Genomic DNA, 17,194 nt, shown 5'->3' with positions numbered 1-17,194 from the left:
ATAAAGTATCTTTTGTCTGTTTTTTCTAATAACTTTTAAAACTGGGCCTTAGATTTTGTGTGTCATTTTAAAAATTCATTTATTTAAGTAATTCATTTTTATTATCATTTATAAAAGCAATCTGTAAAGGATTAGAAATTTAATTGTTGATAGAACTTTATTTTTATTTATTTATATATGGTACTGAGAATTGAACCCAGTGCCTCACACATGCTAGGTAAGTGCTCTACCATTGAGCCACCACCCCAGATGGATTAGAAATTTAAAATGACTTAGGTTATGTTTATTATAGACGCATGTTATTTTCTCTAGTAATCCCATTGTATGAATCTAATATATTAATTTCTGAAAATTGTTGAAATGCATGAAAGTGTTACATGTTGTTCATCTATCTCTTGCTACAAAATAGAAATTCATGTCTGTTTTCTGTTTTCAGCAATCAAATGTAGATATCAAGTGGGTAGATGGTGCAAAACCTTTGTTGAAGATTAAAAGCCATTTAGAGTCCACCATCTACACTCAAGTAAGTTATATCATCTGAATTGTGTCAATTTGAATACTCAAATATATTTCTGGATTAAAATAGATGATAGATTCCTATAGGCCACAAAATTTTCTCATTGATAGCATGATTCTAGCTCAGGATATACAATTGTTGCTAAATTATAAGATCCTTTTATTGCTGTTAGTGGATTTGAGCTTCTCAAAACTCTGAAAGGCATGTGGAAGCTATCTTCATCTTATAGGTGAAGAAACTGAGGATTAGGTAGGTTAGGTAACTTCCCCCAAGGGCATACAGTAATTATTAGAGGAATCAGGTCAAAATACACATTTCTTTTTTGTACTTGCTAATATAATCCATACTGTCCAGAAAAAAAAAAAAAACGGTATGTATGGAGACCATATAGGACAACTGGACTCACTTGCTAGTGAAGTGTCATGGTAAAGTTGAGTATTCAAGTTTACCCAGAACTTTTGTTCTGGTAACTTCCTGCTGCCACTTTATTTCATCTGTCAGTTCAGACTCCTGTTCTTGCTCATTTAATTAAAGTGGAGAAGTAGCCCAACTTCATAGAACACCATAGTCCAAAGAGGGATTGAATGAATGCTTAATTGGTTGGACACACATTGAGTCCTTCTGTGTGCCTTGGTATATGCCAGATTAATTTGGTTTTGCTGCTTAGTGAGGTGGTCAAGAGACCTTCGAGACTTGGATATATAGGTTGGCAACTATGGCTGCTGAATCTGGATATTAGAATACCTGGATGGATAGGTTTGCATGATGCAGGAGGGAAGAAAGGTGGAGAGCCTGCCTTTGAGAATAATGAATCAAATTTCATATGGCTCTTTCCATCTGTGTTTCAGGATCTGCATGTGCACAAATTCTTCCATCATTGCCAGCTGATTCAGTCAGGCTCAAAAGAAGTTCCAGGGGAGCTCATTAAATATTTAAAGGTAAATGTACAACCGCTTTCTGCAAATTTCTGTTGCCACATTTGATGTGGAAAAAAGAATCAGACGGACACTTAAAAATACTTTTGGCTGTGGATCCTCAGGAGAACACTTTGTATTAGGTACTTTTCCATCAAGTGGCTATTTGGAAGCAGACAGCACAGTTGCTATGTTAGAAAGAAAATGTTATAGCCAGAATTCGACACCATAGTTTTGGAAATCTCATGGAAATGTTGATTTCAATTGTATAAATTGATTTTGCAGGTCTTTTCTCTTCCGGCTGACTTCCCAGTAAAGGTGGAGAACTCTGTGGGGGAAAGGGCCAGGGGAAACGTGAGCACGTTTGCTTCATAAAATGTGAAATGGTTCCTGTGTCCATGAGTGAAAGACTATGAAAATGGCCTACTAAAGAGACAAACATACTTTTCACATGTTGCATAGGGAACAGTTAAGAAATGCCATACTTTTTCAGATGAATAGAGAAGCTCAAAGTGTTTATTCCCTATGCACTAGTACTGCAATGTGCATCATAGGACTGGGCTGGCAGCTGCTTTCTTCATTGGGTTGCTCCTTTAGCAGTTTAGCCATGGAAAGTCTGAGGAGTTTTGATTTTAAGTAAAAGCCACTACAGGATTTCCCTTTGGACATATGCTGTTGCTTCATGACATTCTCAGGACACATATAGGTTCATTTCTTTCAGAGAGGTAGTACAGCATGAGATAAAAATGTATGGATTCTGGAATCATAAACTGACTTTGTATCCCAAATCTGTCACTCACTAGCTCTGTGATTGACTGTGGCCAAGTTATTTAACTTCTCCAAGTCTTTGTTTCTTCATCTGTCTACGTTGAGATACAATAATATACACATTAGACAGGCATGGTATAGTCCCAGCAACTTGGGAGGCCAGGGAAGGAGGATTGCAAGTTTGAGACCACACTGCGCAAATTTGCTGAGACCCTGTCTCACAATAAAAAATAAAAAGAACCAAGGGTGTAGCATAATGGAAGAACTGTCCTTGGATTCAGTCCCTAGTACTGCAAAATCCTTCCATACATATGCACTATACATAGTAGGGTGATTATGAGGCTTGAATGAGGTAGTGTCTGCGGTATAGTAGCCATTCATGCCACACTCACCCCTTGAGTCCTTCCTCTGAGTAAGCAGTGTTCCAGGCATTGGGAATATAATTAAAGAAAGAATTTCCTATTGTCAAGGAGCTTAATTTCTTGTGGAGACAGACAATAAATAGGAGAAGTGAGTAAGTGTGTGTGTGTTTGTGTGTGTGTGTGTGTGTGTATGTCATTTCATAGGTGGTATAAAGAAAACCAAAACAGTGTAGTGAAACAAGGAATGAGAAAATGTTCATGTGGTAAAGACATCAGAGAAGATGTCTCTAGTAAAGTAACATTTGAACAGAGACCTAAAGGAAAGGAGGATGACAGCCTTGAGGATTTTGGGGGAAGAGCTGGGAATAGCAAGTACAGCATTATCTTGGAAAGGTGGCTGAGGAGCTCATTGGGTAAGGCCTCATAGGCCATGGTGAGGAGTTTGAATTAACTCCAAGTGAGACTGGAAGCCTTTACAGGGGTTTGAACAGTAAAGTGCCATGATTTTAACTTTGGTTTTGAAAGTACCATTCTTCCTACCATATAAAGAATACACTAGTCAGGCACTGTAATGCTTGCCTGTCATCCCTGTGGATTGGGAGACTATGGCAGGAGAATTGCATGTTCAAAGCCATCTTCTGCCGCTCAGTGAGGCCCTAAGCAACTTAGTAAGACCCTGTCTCAAAGTAAAAAAATAAAATGTGCTGGTGATGTGGCTCAGTGGTGAAGTGCTCCTTGGTTTCATCCCCTCTACTAAACAAACACCAATGGAAGAGTAGAAGAAGGGAGACCATCAATAAATTATTGCTGTTGTTCTTAATTATAATAACAGTCATCTAACTTCCAAATCCTGACCCCAGGTTATATGTAGGAGTATTCCAGTTCTATGTGTGAATGGTTTGTTTGTTTAAGTCATTGGCTTTTCTTCCAGTGGGGGAAGTGTTTTAAAAGTTTTAATAGAGTATCATGGCATGGAATATCATTTTCAAATACTGGTATTCTTCAAATGGAAAAAGAATACTCAAGGTTTTGTTTTTCAGGGTGGGAAATTTCTGATAATTATGTGACCTACGCTCGCCCTCTAGTGGCAATGAGTGAAATGCCATGTAATTTCAGAAATAGAACTAAGATATTTTCTACAGTGTTAGTTCTAAAAAGGATTCTAGAGATTTCTTTTTGCAGGTGAGGAATCTGAAGCCCAGGCAGAGGTGACTTGCCTGTAGTCAATTCAGGTGGTTGGTTTCAGAGCTGAGATGACTAGTACCATGATCTTCCTGGCAAACTTTGTGATCTGTTGTCCCTATAAGTGGCATTGTTGCATGACTTCATTTAATATCTACTTGTTGAGCTCCTGTTGTGCGTTGTGTAGTTTCCTAGATGCTGTGTGACTTTCAGAGAAGAATAACTTAGGTTTATTGTCCATAGAGATATCGCAATGTAACTGAAGAGAGACATACAAAAGCCAACTAACAATATGTCAGTAACACAAATAATAGTCTAGAGCCCTGTGTGATTAAATATCAAGCGTGTGATTGGGTAAAAGTGCTGAGAGCTCAGTGAACTGAGGAGCCAGTATGGACTAGATGGAACCCACCTTTATCTTGTCCTTTCGTTCCTTATTTTATTCATTTATGTAGTCATTCACCAAGTGTTTATTGAGTACCTACTATGAAACAGATGTTGTTCTGGGTGATGGAAATAAAACAGGGATCAGTTCAGACAATACACCAGTTCTTGTTGGGGTGGAAAGATTATAAGTAAATGAATAGCTTTAGATATAGATGAATGCTGTGAAGAATATAGAACCAGTTAATGGGCTCTAACATGACCAGGAGTACATTCTAGATAGTTGTCAGGGAAAACTTATATGAGGAAATAGCATTTCAACCTGAAAAGAAACTGATAACAGCCTGGCCTTGTGGCACATGCCTGTAATCCTGGCAACTCTGGTAGTCGAGACAAGTTCAAGGCCAGCTCCATGACTTATCAAGAACCTGCCTCATAATAAAAAGGGCCAGAGGTATAGGTCAGTGGTAAAGCACATCTAGGTTTAATCCCTAGGATTAAGAAAAGAGAAACTGACAAGAGAAAGAGAACCATAGGTGATAAAGCTATGTAAAGGGATAACATATTGCAGCAGGCGCAAACACCTTACACTGGCATATTGGAAGAAAAGGAAAAAAAAAACCCAGTATATCCCGAGCATAGCAAGCAGTGAGGGGAAGGCTACATTTGGAGAAAGAGGCAGGGTCCAAGTAGATATGGGAGGCCCATGACAGCTCTTTGTAGTGGTTTGGTTTTTTTTTTAACAAAGGGAAGATGGTATTATCTAATTTGTATTTCATAGAATAAATTATGGAGAAGCAATCCTAGCCACAAGGATGGTGGACACCTGTAATCCCTTTCCACAGCGAATGCCCATCTCTCTTTTCTTCCTTTTGTTAGCCTCCTCATCCTTTAGCCTTGCCTATCTCTGAAGCCTTGTCTGATGTGCCTTATGCAGCTCAGTTGCATATATATATATATATCTCCTTCATTTACTTCTTGTATGTAGCACTGTTGCATTACTACCATTCCATAGCTTTATCATCTTTAGACTGTCATCTGCTTAATGGTAGGAGCTATGGGTTTTAGGTTTATTATTTGTATCAAATGTATGTGTGTGCATGTGCGTGTGTATGCACTTAGGTTCGGCTATCCAAGGTATATTCAGTATACCTCTGTTGAATGAGGAAATGAAGAGTTTCACTGAAGTGGAGATTTCAGCTAGTGTTGGAAGGGTAGCTGGGATTTGGCTAAAAATTGAACAAAGACACAAGGGTAGGAGGAAAGCATTTGATACATTCAAGGAACAATGAAGATACTAGTTAAGCCTTGTAAAGGATGATGAGCATTCAGGCAGAAAGCGTAGTGTGGGTCTTAAGTAGCTTAATTCTATAGGCCATGGTTTCTCAAACTTAGTCCTCTTGATATTTTGGGCAGGATAATCTTTTCTTGGGGGTGCTGTCCAGTACATTGTAAGATGTTGAGCCTAACTCCAGTCCTCTTCTCCCTAGAGATCGTTAGCACCCTCTGGTTGTGGCAACCAAAAATGTTTCCAGACATTGCCAAATCTCCTGAGGAGGGCAATGTGGCCCCTGGTTGGGAGCCACTCTAATGGTAATGGGGAGGCATCAAAAATCTTGGCAGATTGTAATCTAATATAAGCAGCATTTGAGGCAAATTAATTAGTGAATGAGAGCTGTATTGGGAATAAACAGAAACTGTGCAGAGACCTACTGGAAAACTATTAAGAATATTTGGGTAATAGATTAGAGGGTCCTAAAAAATGGCAGGAAGGATACTTGAGAGAGTGCTTAGGAAGGAAAACACTCATGAAGTGATCATGTTTTTCTGGAGCTATCTCTACTATCCTATGCATTGGATTAAAGAGAAGATGTGCAGAGGTCTAGGGAGGTCATCATTGAGATGACAGAGCCTTGCAAAGATTGAGAGAGTAGGAACTGAAAGATGGAACAAGAGGAAGGGGGACTGTGAAAGAGAAATGACAAGTTTCCTATATTCAGAGATTTGACTTGTCCATCTCTATGTTTCAGATTAAATTGATGGAGAAGGTGGTCAGTGAAGTTTGATTTCTTTTTTTGGCTGGTTGAGTGAGAGAGTAAATGTGGAGAAAGAAAAGAAATTTAACATATTTTATTTTGATATTTGTAACACCTATTATTAGAGATAGAGTCTTAGCACTTCGGAGAAATGTATTATGAGGATGTTAGAATTGAAAATGACCTCAGTTTTGTAGATGATGCTGGTGTAAAGCAAAATATTTATAGAAGTGCTCTTTATTAAAGTCCATTTAACTTTTCACCAGAATAGCTGGAGGCCCACATTTCTGTAAAACCCACAGAACGCTGGGGGATAGTATGCTCATCTCCACCATTTCTAAACACATCACCAAACCACCATTGAATGTTGGATTACCAAGAGTCAGTTGTCTTTTTTTTAAAAAAAATCCATTTATTCCATTTACACTCATTATCTTCAGTTAAACATTTAATATTAAAGAAACAAAATCTGAATGCCAAAATAGAGGTGTGGATTAAGTAAAAATCAAAGTCTCCTGTCCCAGAAAGCTCACATTTAAATGAGCTTATATTCTAGTTAAGATATCTCTCATTACTTGACTTTTTTGTTGTTTCACATTTGCAAATTATATCATATTTCTGTTTGTTTTCATAACTAATAATGACTTATTTTAGTGTTTGCATGCCATGGAGATCCAAGTTATGATACAGTTTCTACCTGTAATTCTTATGCAACTCTTCCGAGTTCTCACAAATATGACCCATGAAGATGACGTTCCTATCAACTGTACCATGTGAGTTTTGGTGTTATAAATATAAAGAAGCTACCTATTTGAGATCTTTATCTTTTAATGGTGGCGTTCATTGCTCTCAACTTCCCTCTTAGAATTGCTTTTTTTGTGTCCCATGAGTATTGGTATGTCCTTTTTCCATTGTCATTTGTCTGAAGGTATTTTTTAAACTTCTACTTTGGTTTCTTTTTTGACTAACTGCTTGTTCAGGAGTATGTTATTTAATCTCCACATATTTTTTTAATTCCCCACAATTCTTTCTGTGACTGATTTCTAGTTTAATACCATTTTGGTTGAAAATATAATTTCGGTCTTCTTAAGTTTGTTAGGGCTTGTTCTGCAGTCTAATATATGATCTGTCCTGGAGAATATACCATGTGCACATGAGAAGAATGTATATTTTGTTACTGTTGGATGGAATGTTCTACATATATTAGGCCCATTTGATCTAAGTGTAGTTCACACCCAGTATTTCCTAATTAATTTTCTGTCTGGTTGATCTAACCATCGTTGAAAGTAGAAAATTGAAGTCCCTTACTATTATTGTATTGTATTTCTCCCTTCGTGTCCATTAATACTTGCTTTATATATTAGGGAGACAAACATAACAATTTTAATTGAACTTTCTTCAATGATGTTAATGTTCTACACTCAGACTATTCAATACCTTAGCCACTAACCTCATGTGGTTGTTGAGCGCTTGAAGTGTGCCTAGTTCAACCATGGGATTGAATTTTTAATTCTGTTTATGTATAGTTTTAGTCAATTTAAATAGCCACAGGTGACCAGTGTCTCATATTGTACAGAATGAGGTATTAAGCCATTAATTTTTACTTGAAAGAATAAGGCAGTATTGTTTTTATAAGAAAAGATAACATTGTTGAGTAGAAGGTAAAATGCACCTGAATTTTGAAATAAAAAATAAGGAGACTCTAAAAACATTTGAGCTCAATATTGGATGGTACTGGCTTTGCTGGCTCTGCTGTTGGGTATAGTCTCTGCCACTGAGAATAATCTGAAGCATTATTCTAAGCCAGTGATTCTCAAAATGTGGTCCATAGACCACCAGCATCAGTATCATATGTGAGCTTATTTAAAATGCTCATCAGAGCCTGGCATGATGGTGCACACTTGTAATCCCAGCAGTTTGGGAGGCTGAGGCAGGAGGATTGCAAGTTCAAAGCCAGCCTCAGCAACTTTGTGAAGCCCTAAGCAATTTAGCAAGACCCTGTCTCAAAATATAGAAAAAGGCTTGGGGATATGGCTCAGTGGTTGAGTGTTCCTGGGTCCAATCACTGATACCCCGGACCTCCCAAAAAACCCCAAATGCTTATCATTGAACTTCACCTCAGACCTACAAAATCAGAAACCGGGAGAGGAGTTGAGCAATCTAACAAGCCCTCCAGGTGGTTCTGAAGTTTGAGAACCACTGCTAGTCTCTTAACTTTAAATCTTTGTATGAATTTTGTATTAATCTTCAATTTTAGTTCATGTCAATATACCTGCCCTGTTTTTCCCTTCTCTTTTGTCCCATCTGTTGATATGCTTTTCATTCTATTTTTTTTCTCTTTATTCTCACTAGAGGGTGTTTCAATATTTACCTTATTTGGGGTCTTTTCCTATGCCGTGGCTACAAACATAACTTCAAACACATACAGAGGTTTAGAATGAAGATAAAACATCTAGGCTGCCAAAATAAAGCCTCTTTCTTTCTTTCTTTTTAATATTTATTTGTTAGTTGTAGATGGACACAATACTTTTATATCACTTATTTATTTTATGTGGTGTTGAGGATTGAACCCAGGGTCTCGCACGTGAGAGGCGAGTGCTCTACCACTGAGCTACAACCCCAGCTCCAAGCCTCTTTCTTTTGAACCAGGAAATAAATTTACAATTCCCTGAGCATGCTAGATGCTGAAATCTTTATTAGACCTGAATTACCATTATATCTTATATAATCACCTTACTTTTAATTGTTCAGGCAGGGTTAGATGTTTATAGGGTTAAACATGATTTTATTTAACAATCACACTATGGTAATTAATTGTTGCACTACATACTGATTTTTGTAAATGTCATTTCAGGGTTCTCTTACATATCGTATCAAAGTGCCATGAAGAAGGCTTGGATAGTTATTTAAGATCCTTCATAAAGGTTTGTGGAGTAAACTTTCTTGCTGAGTGTTTTTTTTTTTTTTAATGGTACAGCTTTGTCTTACAGTTCATTTTCTTTGTAGTATAACTTCCGACCTGAAAAACCCAGTGCTCTTCAGACCCAGCTGATTCATGAAACACTGGCTACTACCATGATAGCAATATTAAAACAGTCTGCAGATTTCTTAGCAATAAATAAACTGCTCAAGGTAAGGACACACGATGCAACCAGAAACTAAAGCAGCTCTAAACATACTGGTTTGAAACCTCCCATTGCAGTTCTAGTTTTTCACCATTTGTTCACGTGACCCAACCTCTCCCCATTACTTTGCATATGCATCCTTTTCCTGAAGTTCTTCACAGAGCCTTCTTTACCTTTCCTTCCCATACCCTGCCCTCAATCAAAGGCCTAACAGAACAAATGTAGAACCAGATAGATGTATGTGGGTTAGAATCCTACATCTGTTGCAGTATAGTTCTGGGATGTGGGGCTGGTTATTTAGCATCTCTGATACTCCAATTCCTTATTTCCAAATTATAAGTAATTTGTTGTAGGCACATAGTAGGTGCTCAATGGATCCAGGTCATTGTTACTATTTGTGCCTTTTATTAACAGTACAACGTTAGGTATCTTGGGACACATCTGCTTGAAGCTTCTCTCTACCCCTCAAAGGACACAATGTTGGCAATTACAAAGGACACTTAGATTGGGCAAGTTGTGGTATCAGCTTCAGGCTTGGGTCCCCCCACTGAGTGCAGGCTGTAATAAGATTGATTTTCTGAAGAACATTTAAAAGTAATAACAGAATAAACTAAAACTTATCTCCAGCTGTGGGCAATTCAAACAATGTCAGTATTAAAATTCCTCTCCCCCCTTGGAACATACATTCCCATGCTCCCTTTCCATATCACTGTCCTTCAGGTACTATAGTACCTTTTGCTAAAACAGTTCAAAGGTCTTCTGTGAGACTTTGATAATGAATTGGAATCTCTTGATAATGTTAATAGAGTTCATAGAACAGATCCATATTGATTGTCAAAGTCTACTAAGCTTCAAGGATTTGAGTAAATGTTAAATGCTTTTTTTTTTTAATTTTAGTATTCATGGTTTTTCTTTGAAACAATTGCAAAGTCAATGGCCACATACTTGTTGGAAGAGAATAAAATTAAGGTAAGTATGATAAATTTTTAAGTTTCTTTTTAATTGATAATTAATAGTTGTATATTTTTGTAAGAATAATGGCTTGGGAGACTGAGGCAGGAGGATTGCAAGTTCAGAGCCAGCACCAGCAACTTACTTAGGCCCTAAGCACCTCAGCAAGACTCTGTCTCTAAATAAAATATAAAAAAGGATGGGGATGTGGCTCAGTGGTTAAGCACCTCTGGGTTCAATCCCTGATATTAAATATATATAAAAAACACAAAACAAGCTAATCTTGCAAATTGCAATTGCATGAAAATGCTCTTTTATATTAAAGGACCCTTAGCCATTCAATTTTTCAACATTGCCTACAAAAATGAAATGTATTATAATTATTTACCACATAAAACTCTTTACGTTTGAAGCCTTGCCTTTGTCTTGTGATTTTAAAATGTCTATATTGAAAAGATTTATTTGGAAGAAGAACAAATACCACATCAGACAGAACCTTTCTTTTCAAAAGGTTTAAGGCATATATAAAGTTTTTAAAAAAAAATTTATGCAACAGATGTTTTCCTGAATATAGTATATACATTTAGTTGTTTTGAAAAATTATTTCAAATGTACAGGTTGAAAAATCTCTTACCTCAAATGCTTAGAATTAGAACTATTTCAGATTTTTTTCAGATATTAGAATATTTACATATATATATATAATGAGATATCTTAGCAGTGATACCCAACCTAAACACATATATGTTTTATATATACCTTATGTATATAATCTGAGGTTATTTTATATTTGCACCTATGTTTTGACTTTCATCCATCACATGGTATCAGATGTGGTATTTTCCACTTGTGGTGTCATGTCAATGCTCAAAGTCTTGGATAGTTGGAACATTTTGGATGTGAGGCTTTTGGATTAGGGATGCTCAATCTGTACAAAGAAACTTTCTTAGTTTTAAGAATCATAAAGCTAAGACTTAGGAAATAAAAGACATTCGGTCATGCTGAATACGGTAGTAAATCCCTATAATCTCTGTGGCTCAGGAGGCTGAGGTTGGAGGATTGTAAGTTTGAGGCCAGACTCAGCAACTGAGCAATACATCTCAAAATTTTAAAAAATATATAAGGGCTGGAAGTGCAGTTCATAGGGAAAGCACCCCTGGATTCAGTCTCCAATACCACCTCTCTCCCCCAAAATTCTTCATGTCATAGTTATAATTTTTATGAGAACTTTCATAGGTTGAATTTACTGAAACTGAGCTGAATTTTTACTTTGTGTGCCAGGAAAAATGGAATGAAAAATTGATGTGTCTGCATCTTGGGAACATCCCCATATTGGGTCAGAATAACCCATTTTTACTGATAATTATGGTCAATTATATTATTAGAGGACCTGATAGTTCCTATAAGGATCTAGATTAAAATATATATTGAACTTATGTCATTTTTGAGATGGAAGAAAAATTATACTTCAGTTGAAAAACATTTATATGAAGAATGTGTTTGAAACTAAAAGTGGCAATTGATTTAGACCTTTTGGAACTCTTGACTTTTTTCTATGTCTATTTAATTTAAGCTTCCCAGAGGCCAGAGATTTCCTGAGGCATATCATCATGTCTTACATTCATTGCTGCTTGCAATAATTCCCCACGTGACTATTCGCTATGCAGAGATTCCTGATGAGTCCAGAAATGTGAATTATAGTTTGGCTAGCTTCCTGAAGGTGAGTTAAAGGTAGCCTGAATGTGGTAAGGAACTTTATTCAGTATTGGGTCTGGAAAGCCAGAGGAAAAATTGCCCACTTTCTAGCAACTCAATTGTCTTTATAAGACTGTTAAGTAGCACTTTTTTTTTTGTGTGTGTGTGTGTGTGTGTGTGTGTTTGTGTGGTGCTGAGGATTGAGGGCAGGGCAAGCACTCTACCAATTGAGCTATATCCTCAGCCTGGTGTAACACTTTTGACTGAATTGATGGCTCAATTCAGCTAAATTTGATTCCTTCCCCACCCCACTAAAATATCTAGTTAAGTAAATCAGAAGCCAAAAGACAAGTTTTATTTATTTAACAGGATTTCTAAACATATTTTAATTTAAATGTTGTTAAATGGGGCATATGTTTTTTAGGTTGCCACAGACCTTATGCCCCGACCCCTAACCATTTTGGCTCTAGAATTTGCAGCTTTTGAACTAAAACAACTTATTCACTGATGCTACCATAGTCTATATGTTACTTATATATATAAATGAAAATTGTTAATTTTGATCAGTGAGGTTATTTTGTTTAAGAAATACCCCAAATCCCTATTATTGTTTTTAAAATAGCACATTAATCTTTGTCATGTTCTGTTATTGTCATATATAAGGAATAGTGCTAGACTGCATTTGTTTCATGAAGGGAGTAACAATATTTGATGGTCACTGAGTACAGCCATGGGTTTGTGATACATTTAGTTCTTATTTTCTTCTTTCCAATGCCCCTCTCCTTGTAGCTTTTCATCATTCTTAGCCTTATATTAAGAATTTCTGAGCTGGGGATATAGCTCAGTTGGTAGAGTGCTTGCCTTGCATACACAAGGTCCTAGGTTCAATCTTCAGCCCCCCCCCCACACAAGAACTTCCTAGTCAATAATCTATAAAAGCCGTTTTAGTGCCTAAAATATCCTTATTTTTTTTTTTAATTCAAAATTCACAACTAGGTTTCAGAAGTCCAGGGCATGATTTTTTTTTTAACATGTGATCTCCCATTATGCTGCCAGGGTGTCTCTGAACTCCTTGTCTCTAGTGACCCTCCTGCCTCAGCCTTCCTAGGACCTGAGTCTATAGAGCATATGCCACCATGCCTGACTCAAGAGGAGTTTTATTCTCTAACACAATACTTCTCTTTGCCAGAAAGTTGTAATGCTATTACATAGCTTTTTTGTATGCTAAAAGTAAACATTTGGGCTGGGGTTGTGGCTTAGTGGCAGAGTGCTTCTAGCACGTATGAGGCACTGGGTTCGATCCTCAGCACCACATAAAAATAAAATAAATAAAGGTATTGTGTTCATCTATAATTAAATTTTTTTTTAAAAAGTAAACATTTGGGCTGGAGATGTGGCTCAGTGGTGGAGCATTTCCTTTCCTAGCATCAGGAGACCCTGAGTCCAATCCCCAGCGCTGTACCCCCCTTCCAAAAAAGTAAACATTTACATGTTTTTTAAAAGTAAAAAAAGGATGGGATTATCTGAAATGCAAAAGTCCTAGTTTCTTCCCTGGAATTTAAATTTAAGTTTACTTGTAAAGGGTGTAAAATATTGGTGGTTTAGTAGTATCATTTGCTTAATTCAAGTCAACAAACTTTTATTTGTCCTCTATGTGGGCATTCAAGGATTAATCATGCTATCTCTGTCATCACGTTCACATACATATACCAAATACAAATAAAATGTTATAGAAGAATAAATAAATGAGGGGTTATGACCAGGTAACATGTACACACACAGGAAGCATAGTTCAGAGTTCCCCAAGACAAAGAGTTAAGGGTGTTGTAGGTAGAGGATCCTTTAGCCCAGATGAGATATGAGTTTAGGGACTCGAGAAAGCCATTGTTCAGTGAATTTAAGATGTGTGGAGAAAGAGCTAGAAAGGCTAGCTAGTGGCAGATCATGGAAGGCCTTGAATGTCAGGTTAAGGAATTTGGATTTTGATATGTATACAGTGCAGAAACACCAAAGAATTTTTTTTAGAATAATTCTATTGCTGGTATGATGAATGAAGTGAGGAAAAGTTTGCCTGGCAGAGTTCAACTCATCTTATAGGCTTAGTTCCCTCCTAACTTTCCCATGCAGCACTCATCACCCCTTTTGTTGTTCAGATATCCTTTATGGACTTCTAAGGCACTTCTTTGTACGCTGTAGTTTTATTACTATTTTTTTACCATTGGGCAAGAATAAGGAACATGTTTTATTCAACTGTGTATGTCTCTAGAACATAATACTTTTTTTTGAACATAGTAGTTCCTCTGCATGTTTGTTGGCTGAATGAGTAAATGGATATAGGTCTAGCTCAGTAATTTAAGTGAGAAATGACAAGGGTCTCACCTGGGACAGTGTCAGAGGAAATGGAAAGGGAGGATAAGATGTGTGAAGCATGGGACTGATTAATATTGACTTCTTTGATTTTCACAGAGATATTCTATTTTTGTTTTGTTTTTGGTACCAGGAATTGAACTCAGGGGCACTTGACCACTGAGCCACATCCCCAGCCCTATTTTGTATTTTATTTAGAGACAGGGTCTCACTGAATTGCTTAGCACCTCGCTGGTGCTGAGGCTGGCTTTGAACTCGTGATCCTCCTGCCTCAGCCTCCCAAGCTGCTGGGATTACAGTCATGCACTACTGAGCCCAGATTCACAGGAACATTTTAGACACTGGAGAATATAAACAGAAAAAGGGATAGTTTTTTCCTAGGTGAGAACATAGGAGAATATTAGGTAAAATACAAGCTGGTGTAGACCAAAGTGTTTAAAGGGAAGTGCGGACCAAGATGGTTAAGAAAGATGGGACTTCATGAGAACCTTAAAGAATGGATAAGATTAAATAAAAGCAATGATAGAGCCAGAGGTGGGAATACCCAGTGCATCTTGAAGGAATAATAAGTCAAAAGAGCCCTACTGGAAAATAAAGCTGGAGAACTAAGTTGGGACAAGATTGTGAGTGTCCTTGAAGGTCAAGTTAAGGAGTTTGAAATTACATCAGAGGTAATAGGGAGTTATTGCAAACCGGTGTGCAGATAGGTGATATAATTCAGGCTAGAACTTAGAATTAATATGGAAGCAATTAGATGGATGGAGAAATGAGTGATCTGAAGACTGATTAGGAGGCTAGCTACAAATGTTCAGTTTCTAGGTAATGAAGTCTTAACCAGGAGAATGACAGCAGCAGATATGAAGCACTGTTAGGGCTATGATAGGAGAGGACTATTTAAATAGACTAAGACTTCATAGGAAGCAAAAAAAAAAAACAAACCTTCCTTTTTGCTCTGAATTATTTACATAGGCAAACTCTACTTTCAAGCTTACTGACTACCCTGTGAGGATGGGCCAGAATAAGGCAGTGTAGCCAATTAGATTATACTTGTGTGTGTATACATACATGTATGTGTGGGTGGATATGTGTGTTTATCTATTTTTATCTATACATCCCTATCCATAATTTATATCTTATTTTGAAAATGATGTAGTTGAGGCCCTGAAGTCTCTATTCCAATGATAAGTCACTTTGCCTTTTATCTTTTTCTTAAAGGTCACCTGAAGCTCTGATAGAATCTGTAAAAATGAAAATGTCATTCCCCTAGTGGGAAACAAATTTTTAAAAATGTTTTAAAATTATACGTAATAAACTTTTAGAATTATATAACTAACCATTCTTTTTGTTTTGGTCTCTACAGCGCTGTTTGACACTAATGGATAGAGGATTTGTTTTCAATTTGATCAATGACTATATATCTGGCTTCAGCCCCAAAGATCCTAAGGTAAGTTATAAGAGCTTAATTTTAGTAGGTGTCAGACATTAAAGCATGAGTCTAGGGTGACACTTATTCTCTTTTGGAGAATTTGCACTTTTTGTTTTTTTGGTACCAGGGATTGCACCCAGGGTTACTTTACCACTGAGGCACATCCTCAGCCCTATTTTGTGTTTTATTTAGAGACAGGGTCTCAATGAATTGCTTAGGGCCTCACTAAGATGTTGAGGCTGGCTTTGAACTCACAACCCTCCTACCTCATCCTCCAGAGCCACTGGGATTACAGATGTGCGCTACCATGTCCAGCTCTTCTGGAGGATTTGGAGCTACTATTTTCATTTAGGTACTTAAAGTACTGGTGTACCTCAATGGGAATATTGGATAATGTTTTGAGGGTCCCTCAAACCTTCCATATGTTCTGCAATTCACTGTCAAAACTCTACAATGGAGTTCATGGCTAAGAGTCATTGGAGTAGCACCATAAGGATATTCTTCTGGATCCCCAAAAGAAAAATAGATACCAGTTGCAGCCTATAACATTCCCTGGGAAGGCTACCTGAGCTCTCTCCCTCCTTTGAAGGGTCATATACGGAGTGCACTCTTACTCTAAAAGTGAAATGGAGACATATGTGTACGATATTTCTGTTTGGGGAGTCTTGTTTGACACAGTTTAGGGATTTTATTGGTGGATAGGGGGCAGTGCACTGGTCATGTACTAGAAACCAGTCAAAATTCCAGACTCCTAGAAAGGAAAGCAAAACAGGTGTTGACCATAAATCACAGTTTGTACAAATAGCCAAAGCAGGCTAGCACCAAAGATGCAACCTTATCACATTGGAAACATGTCAAAATCCAATTTCCCAGATTCTAGCCAGCATCAATCTTACAACAGGCATTTTTAAAGATAACAGTCTCAGGCCTGCTACATTAACTCTCTCTGCATAGGTTGCATCTAAGATACGTTTGTGAAAATTATTGCACTATATTAAAGTATCAAAATAGTAATGCCTTCAAAAGATGACTTAATATATTACTACTTTTCATTTAGGTACTGGCTGAATACAAATTTGAATTTCTACAAACAATTTGCAATCATGAACATTACATTCCTTTGAACTTGCCAATGGCGTTTGCAAAACCCAAACTGCAGCGAGTTCAAGGTATGTATTTGCATTTTCCTTCATCTGAATTTTTTTTACCTTTTTTTTTTTTTGCTAGCAATAGTGTAGTACAATGCTTTTTTTTTTTTTAGCTAAACCAATCAACTTGATGGTAACCTTAGAATTGTTTCTCTCAGAAGCTAGGTCCATTAATGATATTTTGCATTTCCTTCCTAGTATCAGTGGCAGAATTCAGAGTATGAAGAAATTTTATGTGTTACATAGATTGCTGCGTAAACACAGATGTCAGATGCTAGTAAAATTGCTCTCTGTAAAAGTGTTTAGAATCTTATTTGAG

At 37.1% G+C, this 17,194-nt stretch overlaps 1 protein-coding gene across 3 annotated transcripts in view; it reads left to right on the top strand.

Moving 5' to 3' along the window:
* Dock11 (dedicator of cytokinesis 11) overlaps positions 1 to 17,194 on the top strand; it is a 186,028-nt gene that overhangs the window by 101,155 nt on the left and 67,679 nt on the right. For all 3 annotated transcript variants that reach the window (XM_013356047.4, XM_021722391.3, XM_021722393.3), the window contains exons 22-30: positions 437 to 523; positions 1,366 to 1,455; positions 6,818 to 6,936; positions 9,018 to 9,087; positions 9,170 to 9,295; positions 10,186 to 10,257; positions 11,813 to 11,959; positions 15,662 to 15,745; positions 16,785 to 16,896. In XM_013356047.4, coding sequence (XP_013211501.3) covers positions 437 to 523; positions 1,366 to 1,455; positions 6,818 to 6,936; positions 9,018 to 9,087; positions 9,170 to 9,295; positions 10,186 to 10,257; positions 11,813 to 11,959; positions 15,662 to 15,745; positions 16,785 to 16,896 — 907 coding nt within the window. The remainder of the gene's footprint in view (positions 1 to 436; positions 524 to 1,365; positions 1,456 to 6,817; positions 6,937 to 9,017; positions 9,088 to 9,169; positions 9,296 to 10,185; positions 10,258 to 11,812; positions 11,960 to 15,661; positions 15,746 to 16,784; positions 16,897 to 17,194) is intronic.

The sequence above is a fragment of the Ictidomys tridecemlineatus genome, chromosome X (assembly GCF_052094955.1).
Source record: "Ictidomys tridecemlineatus isolate mIctTri1 chromosome X, mIctTri1.hap1, whole genome shotgun sequence".
NCBI lineage: Eukaryota > Metazoa > Chordata > Mammalia > Rodentia > Sciuridae > Ictidomys > Ictidomys tridecemlineatus.
Note: the sequence above shows the minus strand (reverse complement) of the source record. Positions and strands in the feature narration are given on the sequence as shown.